The following is a 16,517-nucleotide window of genomic DNA, read 5'->3' as shown; positions in this document are numbered from 1 at the left end:
AGTTATAATTAATATATATTTAATAATAAATCTTTAAAAAATAAATGATAGGTATATAAGTCTTTTAATAAAATGAATGATTAAACGTCTGTCAAAAAGTTAATAATATTATTTATTAAAATAGATAGAGAGTATATGTTTTAAAAAACTCAACTGTCTATAACTATAACATATATATATCGTATATTTTAATAAAATTCTAAATAAAATGGTTACTTTTATCCTGGTGCGAAGCACGGGCACTAAAAGAGAGAGGACGTACAGGCGCTGAACCGATCGCGCGTGCATTAGACCTGCCCGAGCCTGACTGCCTCAGTGGGGTTTGTGAGGTCACGCGCCGAGCGCAAGTAGGCCTAGGATTCAGGCCCATCCAGGGAGTATTGGGCTGTATCCATCACGAGATGGGCCCACGCAGCAACGCGTCCTGGTGGCACCGGCCCAGCCCACCTGAACCCTATGGGAGCAACCCAGCCCCCCCTCAGCTGCTGTGAAGATGTATGACATTAAGGCAAAGAAAGTGAACACTCTGATCAGGTTTGCACTTACCTTCGTACCTCATTTTACTGTTCCATTTGCTAGCTAGTGTAGTTAAATGATTCTACTTGTCTTCCGGGCCTGATGGGAAGAAGAAGGCTTACGTGAAGCTGACACCAGACTATGATGCTCTTGACGTGGCCAACAAGATTGGCATCATCTAAGTTAGGGTGCTGCAATAGTCATCTGTGTCGTGGTCTTTATGTGATTGGAGTTTTGTAGCTATTACTTAGCGAATGCCTTAATGGCTAAGTTCTCACTATTTTGCTGCACACTTCCATGAATTTGATATAATGCAAGTGACTTGTCATCAGCTAATATGTGCTTTGCAGGTAAGTCATATTTGCATATTTTATTGGGTGTTATTCCTTTGTGATATGGTACCTAGTTTGATTTACATGCTGCGATTTGTATTCAGATAAGTTGAACTCACCCATGTACTGTCATAATTTTGTTGCTGAAACTTGAGCTTCAATGTCTTGTAATACATTAACCTGAAATTCCTGGCACATTTGCGTTGTCGTGGCAGCCGTGATGCGGTGAATTGATTTTCTGAGCTTCCCTCGTCGTCCACAACGTTGTGAATTGAAATCTGAAATGATCTCTTGGTAGAGCTGACTGTTTTGTAAGCAGCCTTCTGGCCATCTACCTTAGGAAACTGCAAGTCACATAAGGTGAACGGGAAACTGCAATTCACTACAGATGTGAGCGCGCTGCTGGTCAGGTCAGATGTACTCAATTATATGTGGATATAAGAATCGATTATATGTGGATATAAGAATTGGTGCAAGAGGCAGCCGCGGAGTACATTGGCAGATGACTGTACTACAAGACCACGACCACGGCGATGTAGCTTCAGCAGCAAAAATGGCACATTGGCCTCGGTGCTGGTATAGCCAAAAACAACTGGTCTTGCGCGTCCCGGATTGCACGAGATTCGCAGGAAGGGCATTCTGGTAAGTCATAGTATTTGCCTATTTCGCCACCTTCCACCTTCGTCCCTACTCGAGACGGCCCCGGAGGAGCACCGGCGATCCCACCGCAGCGACCGGAGGCGCTGACCAATTGGCCATGGTAACGATCTAGGTGGTGATCCTGAGGATGGCCGTCCCCCGCCACGGCCGGCAGTATGAGTTCTGGCCTTCTGGTGAGCCGAGCCGATAACAGAGACAGAAGCGCTGACGCCAGTAATTTTAGCAACAAAATCCCCTACAGTACTTCGTAGTACAAACACAACCTCTTGAGTCCTGACAGAGCTGCTGGTGTTCTTTCAACGGTAGCAGCACTCTGTTTAGAGGATCCCAGACACCCACGTTGCTTGCATTTCCACAACCGCACCGGTTTCCAGTCTTTCCATAACTGCATCATGTATGACCGAGATTCAAACCCGCACCGATATCTTCCTGCTATCCTGAATGCATTGAGAACCTGATAATACCTATTTTCACACTGTATAATCGTTTATAATGTAAAGTGCATAACATGTCTTGTGTAAACTAGCATAGCATGCGCGCATCAGGACATTCAGATCAAGCATGAGGATTGACGAGAGATCATAAAGGTATAATGAACTAGCCTGTTATTGCAACTTGGTATTCCATCAAAAGAGTACTACTAGTCAATTAAGCATCTTCTTCAAGACTAAACAATACCAGAAAGGAATATGCAACGAATTCAAGCAACCTTCCAAGCCAAATTTCCGTCGTCAATACTAAGTACGCAACTAGTCATTAATGGAAAACAATCCTATGAAGGAGTAAATTCAAGGTCCATCCCCCTTTCCACATGAAAAGGAACGAGATCAAATCTATGCGCTTCTGCTGCGGCGGCGGGGTTGGGTGCTGGTCTCGGGAGCCGGCCCCTCCCTCTTGTCGTCTGGGTGCAGAAACCTAACCAGTATGGCGCTCATGTTGTCCATTGACGGTGGGACGTGTGTAAGGGCCTCATTAAGAAGGCTCTCGCAAATTGTCGACAGATCCATCCCCTGTAATGGTCACAGTATATATGTCAAAGCAAAAGGAATAGCAAGTGTTACCTCATTTTCAGGTTATAGGATGTTTTTAGTTTTTCCTAGATTTATATGCATAGCAATAAATCTGGACATATATATAAAAGATATACATGAGTTCATAGATAAATATAAGAAAAACCAAAAACGTTTTATAACCTAAAACCAATGGAGTATAAACTAAAAATGGTCAAGATGCAAAACATGGACTATAAAAAACGGCAATCTGGCAGGAAACCAGTTATTCAAATAGGCCAAGCACCATCCAATTTAGAGAATGGTTTGTCCTAAATGTCAGAACTACATTCAAGGTACGCAGGCGGAGGCGGGGGTAAATATATTTCTCGGTATAAAGCCATATCTACAAGCAAGATCTGCGCACAGCTATAAATGTTCCTCATCTGGCAACAAGTTTCTGATATGTATCACTGGAGGGGGAAATGGTACTCACATTTCTTAAGCGAATGCTTACAAATTCGACCACTTCCTGGTTTGGCAAGACATCCCTACAAACAAAAATATATTTAAATTTAGAGCAAACAACTGGTAGTTAAAGTAATTGCGTCAGTGGGTCTGGTCAGGCAGGGCACAATTCCTATAACTACTCCATCTGTTTTTTCATTAATATATGAAGGCCCAGAACAGTAAGAATCCAGGAACTTCAAAGTTAGGTCCTTATGATAAAAATTATATATATTCGATGATCATTTCCATCACTGAACAGGCGAAACAGAAATTCATGCAATCATGTTGATAGCTATCTGGACACTGAGAGTATCCGTACCATAGGTGCTGCCAGACATTTGACCTCTCCAAGGCTATCACCACACCGAACTTACAAAAGGAATTAGAGTAGAACACCGGTTCACTAAACAGTTTATAACACTCATCACACTGAACTAACAAAGTGATTTTATTTACATGGTGTTAAAGTAGCCTAGTCAAAATAAATCAAACCGAACTGAACAAAATCTGCAAATTCGTTTGTAGGTAAATATTTCGAACAAATGAGAGTACAAGAGAGAATTGTCATTTGGAGTTCCTATATTCTCCATAAAACCATAGAGATGGGAGCGGAGCATTAGAACTGTTTCTGACTTACCAGACTCCATCACATGCTATAACAAGAAACTCAGTATCATCAGTTATTTGTTCCTGCCAGAAAAAAGTGGTTCATTTTGCATCAGATCATATTCAGTGGGACAAACTTAACTTCAGTAACACAACTTGGTCTCCCTTACAGATCTAATTTCAGGAGAACAAGTCAACATTTGTCCATCAGAACCCAAAGTTTTGTTCTGCTTGTAGAATAAATCCCCTGTGTAAAGAAGCAAAATAAAAGTACAACACAGTAAATAATTTAAGAGTATGACAATACACAGCCAACGAACATATAAGATATACCGATTGCTCTTGAGACCGCAATTCCATCATTAACACGGTGGGAACCCCGAGAAAAAGATACGTAACCCCCGGCAGCGTGTATTCTCTGAGTCTCTGCCGGAAAATTTGGTTTGTGATCATTGGACAATGCAATTGCCTTCGAATACAATAGAAATAAACATAGTAGTTAGGTGACATTAGAATGCATACATTAAGAAAAAAACAGATAGACATTTGAGAACAAAAGTAGTCACTGCACCTGACCATTCCTAGAGAGTACACAACGAGCATCACCAGCATTTCCAACAACGATCTGGTTGTTTCTAATGAGAACCACACATGCTGTACATCCTTCATGAAATGGTCCCTGATAGGTAGGTCTCTGGAAACAAAAATCAAACTGAAGTGTGTGTATATATATATATATAAGGCCTTATATTTTTTTTATCTACAGAATAATTGAGATAGTACCTGCACACAGGTAGTACATTTGAGCCAAGACGACTTATCAACTGTTCTGAAATACTCGCTGCCACTACCGTACTTAGTTAATTCCTTGCATGCCGACTGATTTTTCAACATCTCGTCCATTCTGCAGCATTTAAGAAGGGAAAAGGATTACATATTTTATATTTGGATGCTCAACAGGTCCATTTTTTAAGGCCTTGTTTAGTTTGAAAAAACTTTTTACAAAAACATCAACATCGAATTTTTGGACACACATTTGAAGTATTAAATGTAGTCTAATTACAAAACAAATTTCAGATTTCGCCTGAAAACCACGAGACGAATCTTTTGAGTTTAATTAATCCGTCATTAGCATATGTTGGTTATTGTAGTACTTATGGCTAATCACGTCCTAATTAGGCTCAAAAGATTCGTCTCACGATTTTCCCCATAACCGTGTAATTAGTTTTAATGTTCAAGTATATTTAATGTTTTATTTAGGTGTCTAAAGATTAGATACGATGTTTTTGGAACTAAACAGGGCCTAAGATAATGGAATTCCCCGCATTTGCTTTATAAAAGCTACAGCCATGTAACATCAGATAACATAATTCAACAGGTCCAGTTATGAACAACAATGTGGTGATGGTTGTTCCTTACACTACAAGAAAAGGGAGAACTCATGTAACATCAAAAATATAGAGTGAATGGATTAACTAGCTGTAAAAACAACCTGAAAAATGCACTCCTCAACGCACTAGGCAGGTCTTGACGAAAGTTCCCTTGTTCACGAACCACATTGTGCAAATGATTTGCGCAGTACTTTGCTACAGCACACCCTGAAACAAAAGTTAAATAACTGAGACACTCGTCTTACGCATTGGTGTTGTGCTATCTATTCCAGAAAAAAAGACGACATTACTCTTGAGCACAATGAAGTTTAGAAGGATATCATAAATTTTACTATCTTAGTACTACTCATTATGTAGGGGAACCATGCTTTTCAAGAATTCAAACTTCGTACGTTTTGACCAACAATTAGTCAAATCATAATTCTGTTTAATGTATACAAGTTATACCACTAGATATATTTCAAAGTGATTTCGCACCATATTGGTTTTGTAGTTATGAACAATATGTCATGTGAACAACCAAAGGTGAAAGTGTAACTTTAAAGAACATGCCTAAACGAAATATACCCTATACAATGAGGAGGGAGCATCCTTCAATCAGTACAATAAATTGAATTTTGCTGTTTATATGGGTATGAGATTGAAGATCAAACCTCCATGGCCATCATAAACACCAAAGAATGACGTGTTAGTGGAAACATCAAGATTTTCAAGAGCCGCATGCTGAAGAATAAAAAAGTTTGCAAATTAGCCTTCAAAATTTCACCAAAATTAATTGCAAGTCAATCATGTATATCCTGGGATTATCCACCATTTATCCTATAAAAGACTCACGGCATCTTCCATGGTGCTACGGTGTCCTTGCATAGCTGATGAAGCATAAGCAAGTCTGGTGTTCGCTCCACTTTGAGTGTCTTTTGATGTTTTGGGCTGTTCGAGGAGACCTTGAGGTGTAGCCATAGCGGAGTTTGCTTCCCTGAAACATAAGAATAGGAATAAAATCTCCTTAAATTCCATAAGATCAGGTTACAGTAACCTAAATACCAGAATTCACCGATGAAAACACGGATATAAATTACTGTTTTGCAAAAACAAAAAATAGATATGCAGTATACAACAGTTTGCAAAGCTCAAAGCATAACTTGCTTATTACTTGCGGATCTTTTAGACACATTGTCCAGGAATGAGGAGTGAACAAAGATGGCTCTAAAACAATCTACACAAAAGCGAATGCTATTATTTTTTTGGTAACTTATATGCAGAATCTTCAAGATACGCTAATGCTATTATTTTGAACCTATCAACTAGCATTAAAGTCAGATCTAAGATGAACTGTGATGGTAACGTAAAAAATACATAGAAATTCCACGCAGCAAACCATAATGGTAAATTTTATCGGTCCATTGCATTAGTGATGTGAAATCAAAGACAATTGCATCATACAGATAGTATACAAGATTGCAATTATCTTGCATGAATAAACCATACAATCTGCAGAACAAAGAAATTCACTTGAGGATATGACCACTACTTAAACATATCAAAACAGGAAGTGAGTCAAAACATGTTATAGATTCTGGAGTCTAGCATTCAAGAACAAGAATAAACGAGGGGGGAAATATCTGCAGACCCAAATTTCAGCTATAATATGGTGTAAGGACGGATAATATTTACCAAAAACGAAATACAGTGCGCAACCCCCGGCAACTGGTAACAAAAAGGGAAAACATGTTAATAAACAAAATGCGTCATAACTCATAACCTCATCCAATCTTGTAGGAAAAATAATAACTCGTTCGACAAGAAAGGAATCCGCATGAAGAAATGGCAACACTTGCGACTCTACGACATATCAAAACCAGCGGAAAAATATTGAAAATGTAGTTATTCCAAATGGACAGATTGGTCGAGCAAAGCAAACTCGACGAATATTTGACATATAAAAACAGACATTAAACCTTAAAAAAAGAACGGGCAGAGACATCCAGTTTTCATTCATCCACCAAGACCAACAACCGCAGTAGTAGCGGCAGGCAACGATAGGAATAAGAAAAAAGGATGACACAAGCCTACATGTTCTAAAACCCTAAACCCACATGAGAACACATGAAGAAATATCGATCTCTTAAACATCCCTGAGCAGAAAACAGTTTCAAATGGAAACAAACGAGATATCCAGACGAAGCAACCACCCCCGTGTTGCCGTGCGCATGTGCGTAGCGCCATAAAAAAACAAGAGGATGCACGAGAAACACAGGTGGTGGGAAGAACAAAACCACCGAGTTAATTCCGAGAAGAGGTTAGGGAAACCGAGATGACCATGGAGTCGAGTGTGCTCGGCCAACTCCTCCAGGAACACCACCGAAGGCAGAAACAGCAGCAAAATGCAACGAGGACACAAGAACACCAGCGAGATCTAATTAAGAGCGGTGAAAATCTCACGAACGTTTTGGAGACCAAAAATACTCAAGGAGAGAGACGAGCTCGTGCACCGCGCTCGCTAGCTAGCGCCGAACGATCCAACAGATGAGAACAACACGAGGACGCTTCGATCCGGCGGTGAAAAGAGCAAGACCAGGCCGTCGAGTAACTGGAAGCACGGAGGCGTACGGAGATCACCATGGAGTTGCGGTGCTCGTGCGCCTCCGGACACTTCCCATCCACGAAAACCAGCAGCAGCAGCAGAACCAACCGCACCAAAACCCGAGGATAACCATCGTCAGCAACAGAAGCACGCAAGAACACACACGGCGACAAGAACGGAGCCGGCTACCAGAACAACCCTCCAACCTCAGTAGCGTCACCTCCCCACCGCACGACGACGAGAAAAAACACCAGCAGCGAGCGATCGACGTTACCAACACACACACACACACACCACACACCAGTAGACGGACCCGCGCGGTTCTTCGTAGAAATCAAGCGAGATCAAGCACAACGATTCGAAGCACAAAGAGAGGCGAGCTCTCACAGGTTCCCCCCGCGATGAGGTCCTCCTGATCGGTCGAAGCAAACGAACAAAATTTCAGAGGAGAGGAGAGGGAGACATGAGACCTCACCTTTCCGCCCTGGTCTTTCTTTACTAGCAAATGCGGCGGTCGCCTTCCATGCAACTGAGGGGGGGACCTCACTTATACCCCGCGTCACCACAAATCAGCGGCTCGGCTCGGCTCGGCTCTCTCTCCGCAACGGCTCGGCTTGCGGGCGCGCGTCCGGACAAAGCCCACCTGCGCCTTTCGCGAGGGCTTAGCCCTGGCCTCATTAGGAAGTTTGTTACAGGTAACAACAGTAGAATCCAATGCAGAACATCTGTCACGAGAAAAGGAGTGACGAGTTAATAGTGCTTAGTAATTGCTAAACCCTGGTTAGCCTCTTCGTGATAGGCGTAATTAATAGCTGATGACGTAACTAAGCATAAAAAGAAATAGCATATTTAGATGGGCCTCGTCACGCTGGCTTGATGTACGTACGCATATCTAGTTCACTGTAGTGTAGCCTGCACACGCGTTCGTCCTCCTCCCTTAGAGCAAGTTAACCTACTAGCTACAGTTCATCAATAGTCAATTTAATAACTAACTCATATAATAGTTGCCTATAAAATATCATTACATAGTCTCACATGTCATACATATATTTTATCTTGGAGTCCGTATACAGCTGACTACAAATTCCATCTATTTTCTCTCTCATCTCTTATCTCTTTAAAATATGCTTATAGCCTGCTATTGTACCTGCTCTTACTTAACTTATACCCCTCGTTTTCCACACGCACGCTTCCCGAACTGCTAAACGGTGTATTTTTTGTAAAAATTTCCTGTAGAAATGTTGTTTTAAAAATCATATTAATCTATTTTATTTTTTAATAATTAATAATTAATTAATCATGTACTAATTTATTAGTACGTTTTTCGTGCCGAATAAGACTTACCCTCACCAACGAACGCGGCCTGTGTTGGCTGTACATCATTCCCATCCATCGCTCACGTAGAGCTGGTCGTTAATTATCTCCGGTTTTAAAAGTAATTTGAGGAATACTCTAGAAGAATGAGAAAATATCTGGATTTGTTTTTTTCCTAGGCATACTTGTTTGTGTGAACTAGACGTTCGTAAATACTATTGTCACGTTTGAGTTGAATAAATGAGCAATTACGGTGATTGATCTCACTTTATTCTACGAGCAATAACACTAGGGAGCGTAGCAATAAGAAAACTTAGCACACGCAATGTATCAGGCGACGAATTCGGGAGTTGAAAATTTTCCTTTCCAGTTCATATGAAAATGTGATTTGGGAGTTACGATGTGCTCACCGATTTCACACCTGAAGCGCAGGAGGGTCGGCACGGCGGCCATTTGGGCCGCAGCACACGGGTATGCAGGAGCATGGGGTGGTCGGGCCGCGCGGCGGGTCGGGTGGCCAGCGCGCGACGTCGCCGCCACGGAAGCCCAGCACCGGCGATCCGCAGGGCGAGGCACTGGAAGCACCCGACGTCCTCCGCCCCCAATAAGGCGGCGTCCCGGTCGTTGCTCGCGGCATGGAGGAGCACCCCCGCACCGGTCACGGCGTCGACGTCGGCGACGGTTGGCCACTAGGCTGGGCGGGGTAGGGGGGAGGCGGTGACTGGAGTCTGGAGGCGGGGAAGAGTAGTAGGGGGAGGCGGAGGCGGAGGCGGCGAGGAGGGGCGAACCACCCTGGTCCTCGGGTTTCGCGTCGCGAAGTTTTTGAACGGCAGGACGGGGTCCGCTGGTCGTGGTAGACTCGCAGGCCATCTCCAAACACTAGAAACGGAACGGCTGCTGCCAGTGCCACCGGCACAGCGGCTGCTATAGCCACGCATAATCCATTCATCCCCGGTGCATCCCGTCCGTTGTCTGCTGGCTGCTGCAGCCTACAGGCTTCCCCGCTGGTATAGTTATTTTCTTTTTGGCTATAGAACAAAGGTGAAACAAAAACACTATTATCTTTTCTCTTTTCTTATACTTATAAGCTAAAATTTAGGTTTTCACCTTTAATTTAGAGTTGATTTTAAGGTTTTTTCATAATAGTTTATTTTTCAGCCTTTATTTTTAGATCGCCAAAAACATGCATATAAAAGATTTATTTATAAATTAATTTTCATTTGAAAATATATCATTTGACTTTTTTAGAAAAGCCAAACAACCACCCCAAAATCAGTGGAGACTGATGAGAGAGCAGCGATGAATCGCCATGGACGTGGCCTGAGAAGAAACAAGTCTGGGTATGCATGATAAGATCTGGTTGCAACCAAAACACCAGTGTTCCAGGAATGCAGCTCTGGTGGAATCAATCAAGCAACAAATGATCAGTCAAGAACTCAAGATCGTATGCAATTCACTTGCTGTGCAAACTCAGTCAGGCTATACTGCTATAGTCCTGTACTGTACAACGATGTTCATTTCCACATCAACAGGCAACAACTCGACTCAGTCCACTTGTCATGTATTTTGGTAACTAGGAAAAAATGACATGTAAAATACAGCACATTTTCTCCATTGTTGATTTCTATCTTAAACGAAAACAAAAATAACCCATTATTGGTGGTTCACATCGTCACAAGGCTATGATGATGGCCAAATAAATATCCTTGCAAGCAAAGGTACAGGAATGTGGCCAGACAATGAGCTCAACAGGTGCTAAAGCTGTGGTACAGGAATGTTGGCCAAATAAATAGCCAACATGACGATGCTTGAAGGTCGTTTACCTGATAACTCTAGCTCTACAGCTTCTCTGTGACATAATTTAAGCAGTCTGCTTACACCTCGAAGATCAGCTTCCTGAACTTCTCCATGTGCTCAGCCTGCAATGAGATGGCTATGGATAGGCTACCATCCTTGTTCGCGCTTGGGAGGACAAACGCTAGCCCCTCATAGGCGATGCCACCAGGGCCCATGAATACAGGTCGTCCCCATCCAAAATCGGCATCGTGAATTGGCAAGCGCACCCAGCTAGTGAGTCCGAGGTTAGGACACCGGAAAGTGTGTGCTCCACGGACCAATGCTGATAAATCAGGCTGCAGCTCCAGGTAGTCCAACGCAGAGCGGCAGTAGTCATCATTCATCCTATCTAGCGCCTCTTGGATGACTGCTGCTCCATCTGCCAGTCCACTGGTCACCTTGCCAGCCTCCGCAAGTGGAGTGGCAGTGAAGATGACATTGCCGAAGTAACCTTCTGGAAGTGGAGGCTGCAACCTTTGGCGCCCATCAGTGGCACAATACAGCTTGGTTGGCTGTTCAGTAGGCAGGCCACGTGCAAGAGACACGCATCGCCAGACATGCGCAGCAAGCACTGCATATGTGCTGAAACGCGGTGCACCTTCTCCTGAGGGGAGCTGTGAGCGTAGACGGCCAAGGTCTGAGCGGCTAAGCTTAAAAATGTCCACAGCAGTTGGAGGCGTCGTTGTCTTAGCAATAACAGATTGGGGCATGGAAGACAGCATAGCTGGGGCAGGCTGGTACTCAACATGCGGGTATGATGGAGTTGGTGGATCTCGGGCTCTTAGGAGAGTGCGGTCAATGAAGGGCATGACGGCAATTTGAATTCCCCGGCATAGGTCAGACCATGAGTTAATAAAATGCAAACCGGACATGCCATCTGCCACATGGTGTTGCATACCAACTCCAAGGGAGACACCTCCACACTTGAAGTAGGTCACCTGAAATAAAATAACAAATCCAAGGGGAATTAGTCTTGAAATGTTTCGTACTCTTTACTAGATAAACATAATTCATATTTTCAACTGCACATACCATTATAGCAACATTACAACTTACGATTATAGAGATATATATACATGAATGACACAGGAAGTTGTTTATACCAATTGGCATAAACAATCTGGATGTAGAATTTAGCCATGGAATAACAAAATCAACAACAAAACTCTACCTGAATTTTCAAGACTTAGCATGCAAGACATAAGCATTGCCACCAAAATAGTTTGGTGCAGCCATAAACATTTTAACTATAATCTGTAAGGTGCAGCAACTGATAACACCATTTATTAAATTCTCTATTTCTGATTCTACCATTAAAATATGACAAAACATTAGTCATCAGCGAAAAAAGAAATCCAAACAAGAGCATAAGTGATGACCCATAAACTAGCGCAAGCCTCATAACCCATGTACTATGCCTTATCATCAATTAACATGAAACATGCAGGCATGCAAATTAGTGAGTAATAAATGTGAACCAAAATTGTTTAAACCTAATCACGAATAAGGACATACTTCATGAGGTGAAAAATGGGTATGGATGATTAAATGAAATTGCAAAGGAACATGATGGTAATAATTGGTTGACACTATACACATGCACATTAGACTATGGCCGCGTTTGTTGGGGTGGGTTTTGGGCTAAGTTATCCGGCGCGGAAAACATAGTAATAGATTACTACATGATTAATTAATTATTAATTTATAAAAAAATTAAAAATAGATTAATATGATATGTTAAAACAACTTTCCTATAGAAAATTTTCGCAAAAATACACCGTTTAACAATTCGGAAAGTGTGCACGTGGAAAACGAGGGAATCTAGATAAGTTATATATGGTGCCGAACGGGGCCTATGTTCTGTTATAGGAACATATTTGTTCTACCTTACTGATAAGTTTGGTCCATTGGACTACTGTCATGCATTCGTGCTTACAGTTAGTGACAAACCAAATACATCTACAGGTAGGGGGCACTGAAAGTTGGTCTATGTCATATCAGATAAGTGATGAATAACCAATATAGTGCCACCTTGGTATAAATTTGTCTAGCATAATTAATTAACCAATGAGGTCACAAATAAAAAAAATAATTGCATGTAAAAAAACAACAAACACAACTAAATCCAGGCCATGAACCACAAGATGAGATGGCAAAGTTATTCTAGAATGAAAACAGATCCGTGCCTATTTGACAGTGACTGCTATCACATAGTAGAATTTATGGCCACTCAAGAAATGTTCGATGATGTTTTACATGTGTGCGTTTTAAAACATGCACATGCGAGATCTTTAGAGTATATCCAAAAATTGAGGAAGCACTCTGCAAGCAACCTTTGCCACAACTGCGAGACATTCTATTGAGACTATTGACAACTTACAGAGAAGGCTATACGCAAATGGCTCCTTGTCAACCGAGCCCACAAAAAAAAAGAGTTTGATACATGCACACCGCAACTGAAGTTAGTGTGCCATCTAAACAAGCATTAAACAGGTTAATAACAGCTAGAGTTGATAAAATGAGAGGAAATCAAAAGTTTAAACAACTTCTAAAAATGGAACAAAATGCGCAAAAAGTACGGTCTATTAACTTCTTATTATAAACAAAAAGTTACCACATGGAACATGCTTCAGTTAGGTTATCATTTTCTGATTTTCATACCAACAAACATGCAGCTCACCATCCCAATACTATCTATTTAGCACATGGTTGCTGACATACCAGTGAACAAAAATTTTGAATGAAACTATGGTTTGTAACCTTGTATATTTTGGCTCAATTTTATGTTATCAAAAGTGCTTGCAAACAATTTCCGTTGCTAGGAAAAATTATTAGCATATGCCTCGCTTACTACAGTGTTCAATTTTCTAGAAAAAGTTTTAGCTCCTAAATGACTCTGCAGGGTTTACTTGATATAAAAGCAAATGAATTCATTTCATCAACAATCTGTATCATACGCTGCACCATATTCTTTCAAAGTCAAGTACGTTCCATCTAGCACTCAAGTCTCAACCTATTTGATTTATCCACCAGGATTCCAGCATGAAATGCAGTAGATGACAGACAACCAGATGGTGAGCAGATCAGACATATTTTATTTCAGACAGAATTGAACATGCAACCTGAAGGATGTATACATCAAGGGAAAACACCTCACGAGATTCTACAGGGCAAGGATTCCAGTTATTGAACCGGCAAAACAAAGCTTTTGAGCTAGTTGAAGCCTAACAATCAGAAATGTCAACATCAAACTCCGTTAAATCCCCTCCTGTCATGATCATGGAGCAAATGGTTGACATTTTGGAGCTATGAGACTGACCAACCAACCATATATGGGAGCCATATATGTCCTAGAAGCAAACATTAGTACCTACTGAAATTGTTCCCAATCTAACAGCATGCTTTGGTGAAGTCTGACCATTATTTCCGGCATGAAAAGTCCAGAATAATTAAAGCACTAAATATCAGCAGTAACTTAAAAATGATCTGCACTTATGCCTAAGTGACTATAGTCTGTAGGAACTGAGCCTAGGGATGGTAATGTGCCCAACTTTTTAGCCTACAAAGTTTAAGGGCAGGCTCCAAAAGGGGGTGAGCTGAAACTTTATAGATTTTTGAGCTAAAAATATATAAGGGCTGAGTTAGGTTGTGAAAGGACCCATGGGTCTTGGCCCATTACCACCCCTAAGTCTGAGCCTAGCTCAGTTGGTCAAGGATGTGGATGTATGGCCAGACTAACCAAGTTCAACTCCTCATCGAAGCGAATTTGGGTGCCTATCTTTTCTTAAGTAAAAAAGGCACCTAGTTCCTCCTAGTCCTAGATTGGTCGAGTTTTTTTTATATAATCTGATAGTCATAATCACAAAGTAGCATGTAACAGATAATAGCAAGGTTGAACATGCACAGCCAATGTTACAAAGCTCCGGATGGGATAAGTTTATGATTTCACATTTTCACATATCAGTAGGTTATGAATCCAATTCCAATATCCATAAGTTTAGTAGTTTAAGACAAAGTATAAGGATGCATTGGTGCAAATTAATGGGCTAAAGTGATATTTTAGTGATAGTTCTCAAGCTTGGCAGGGATGTACCCTCATGACCGATGGCTTTTGTTGTCTGTTACTCTTAAGGTGCTAGTTCAATCATACTGCGTGCACTTTTAAATTGTATAACCATAGAAGACAATGTAGAGTCCTAGGCAAATACGAATTTCAAATCTATATGATACAATCACTCTAGAGAAATCAAGTTGTAACCGCACGGTGACTGAGCTGGTTGAGGGTGGCTGATACCTTGATATGCTTTAATTAAGGTTGATCAGGTAAAAGAGTCTGTAATCAGTTTCTCAAGGATGTAGGCTTTGGATTAAAACCTCATTAATAAATATCGTGTCTAGGCGTCGTCATTAAGTTTGGATCTCTTATGGGGTTCTTCCATGTTTGGCTATTGTGCTATCGGTGCTGGTTTTCATAACAGCTTTGGCAGAGTCGAAGTGAAGCATATACTTCATTTTTCAGTATGTATTGATTATTGACATTGAATGGTGATGTTTTAGAGATGGTGTTTTAAAATCCTAATTCCTATGCAACCGCTATTAAACTATCATAACAAGCATAACCATCAAACTAGAAATATACCCCACCCGCAACAGCAAGACATCAACTGCCTGGATGGAACCGTACATATGATGCAGAAAATAAGCACCAACCTAGAGTAGGCGGAGCTCCAAACACTTAGGATCAGTGGGCAAAATGGACCTAGCAGAGCATTGTTGGCTTGTTGCGTTCCACTTCCAGAAAGCTATCTCTAACCTCTTCTGATTTTGTGCCTGGGTCTAACTGTAACTAGTACAAAAAAATTTTGGGCTCACCTGGAGCACGAGGAGCGGGAAGGAGGAGATGTCGTCGGTGTACTCAACGGTCGGGATGAGGCGTTTCAACTCCATGGTGGGCGCGAAGTCGCCATAATCGTCGACGGAGGCGTCGGTCGCATCGGCCTCGACGAAGAGCACCCCCTCCCCGCTGCAGTCGATTTCGACCCTCCCGTCCTCGTCGCGAGCGAGCCGCCCGGCCATCGGGTAGAAGAGCACGAGCGCCTCGGCCAGCGCGCGCCGCATCCTCTCCCCGTCGAAGAACCCCTCCGGCGCGCCCTCCTCGGTGCCTCGGCGGTAGAAGTAGACGCTCGGGGTGTGGAACCGCGGCACCACGAGGTCTAGGTTCGAGTTCCACAGCCGCTGCCGAGGCGTCTCCCCCGCCGGCCGCACCATCGTCGACCTCCTCACCGTGATCGCCATCTTCACCCTGTCAACGACGCCGCATACCACCAAACACCTCGTGAGCATCCGAAACCACCACACACATACACGATAAAAAAAAAAATCAAGCACCGCGGAACAAGCAGGCGCAGCACCAGCAACCAGACCAACCTAGAACGAGGAGAGCACGCACGACGCCGCGAATCAGATCTGGAGCTGGGATCAAAGGCCAGGTAGGGAGCAGCTCTTGGTGGAGAGCAGCTGGTGGGCTAGCTGGGGGTGGAGCGGCTTTTATAGGCGGCGGCGGGGTTGCGTGCGGACGGAGAGGGCGGAGAGGCCTCCTCCGACCGTCCGGGCTCCCGCACCGCACCCCATCATCATCATCGTCAGTTCACTAGTTTTTCCCCTCTACTTTTCCGGCTTTCGCACCGCCGGTTTCTCCTATTTTTCGGGTTTTTTTTTTCCTCCGTGTGGCGTCGTGGGGAAGGTGACGGGTGAGGCGTGGGGTTGGTGAGATGGCGAC

At 42.6% G+C, this 16,517-nt stretch overlaps 2 protein-coding genes across 3 annotated transcripts; both read right to left on the bottom strand.

The window, feature by feature from the left end:
• Positions 1-2,083: 2,083 nt before the first annotated feature.
• LOC102722574 (probable protein phosphatase 2C 42) lies at positions 2,084-8,165 on the bottom strand. Of its 2 annotated transcripts, XM_015836400.1 has the most exons (12): positions 8,064-8,120; positions 6,679-6,711; positions 5,839-5,980; positions 5,658-5,727; positions 5,106-5,211; positions 4,397-4,517; positions 4,185-4,307; positions 3,947-4,082; positions 3,784-3,860; positions 3,645-3,697; positions 2,994-3,048; positions 2,084-2,518 (listed from the first exon to the last, which is right to left on the bottom strand). In XM_015836400.1, exons 3-12 carry the CDS (start codon positions 5,962-5,964, stop codon positions 2,342-2,344), a joined length of 1,044 nt encoding a protein of 347 aa, XP_015691886.1. In that variant the 5' UTR covers positions 5,965-5,980; positions 6,679-6,711; positions 8,064-8,120; the 3' UTR covers positions 2,084-2,341. The 2 variants fall into 2 exon arrangements, with proteins under 2 accessions (XP_015691886.1, XP_006653569.1); XM_006653506.2 differs by lacking the exon at positions 6,679-6,711 and having other exon boundaries at positions 8,064-8,165.
• Positions 8,166-10,447: 2,282 nt separating this feature from the next.
• On the bottom strand, positions 10,448-16,273 carry LOC102719484 (hydroxycinnamoyltransferase 1). The gene is made up of 3 exons (XM_006652416.3): positions 16,166-16,273; positions 15,611-16,040; positions 10,448-11,676 (listed from the first exon to the last, which is right to left on the bottom strand). Exons 2-3 carry the CDS (start codon positions 16,031-16,033, stop codon positions 10,777-10,779), a joined length of 1,323 nt encoding a protein of 440 aa, XP_006652479.1. The 5' UTR covers positions 16,034-16,040; positions 16,166-16,273; the 3' UTR covers positions 10,448-10,776.
• Between the last annotated feature and the right edge of the window lie 244 nt (positions 16,274-16,517).

Source organism: Oryza brachyantha, chromosome 4, assembly GCF_000231095.2.
Source record: "Oryza brachyantha chromosome 4, ObraRS2, whole genome shotgun sequence".
Lineage (NCBI taxonomy): Eukaryota > Viridiplantae > Streptophyta > Magnoliopsida > Poales > Poaceae > Oryza > Oryza brachyantha.
The sequence above is the reverse complement of the archived record's forward strand: the minus strand, read 5'-3'. Positions and strand labels throughout refer to the sequence as shown.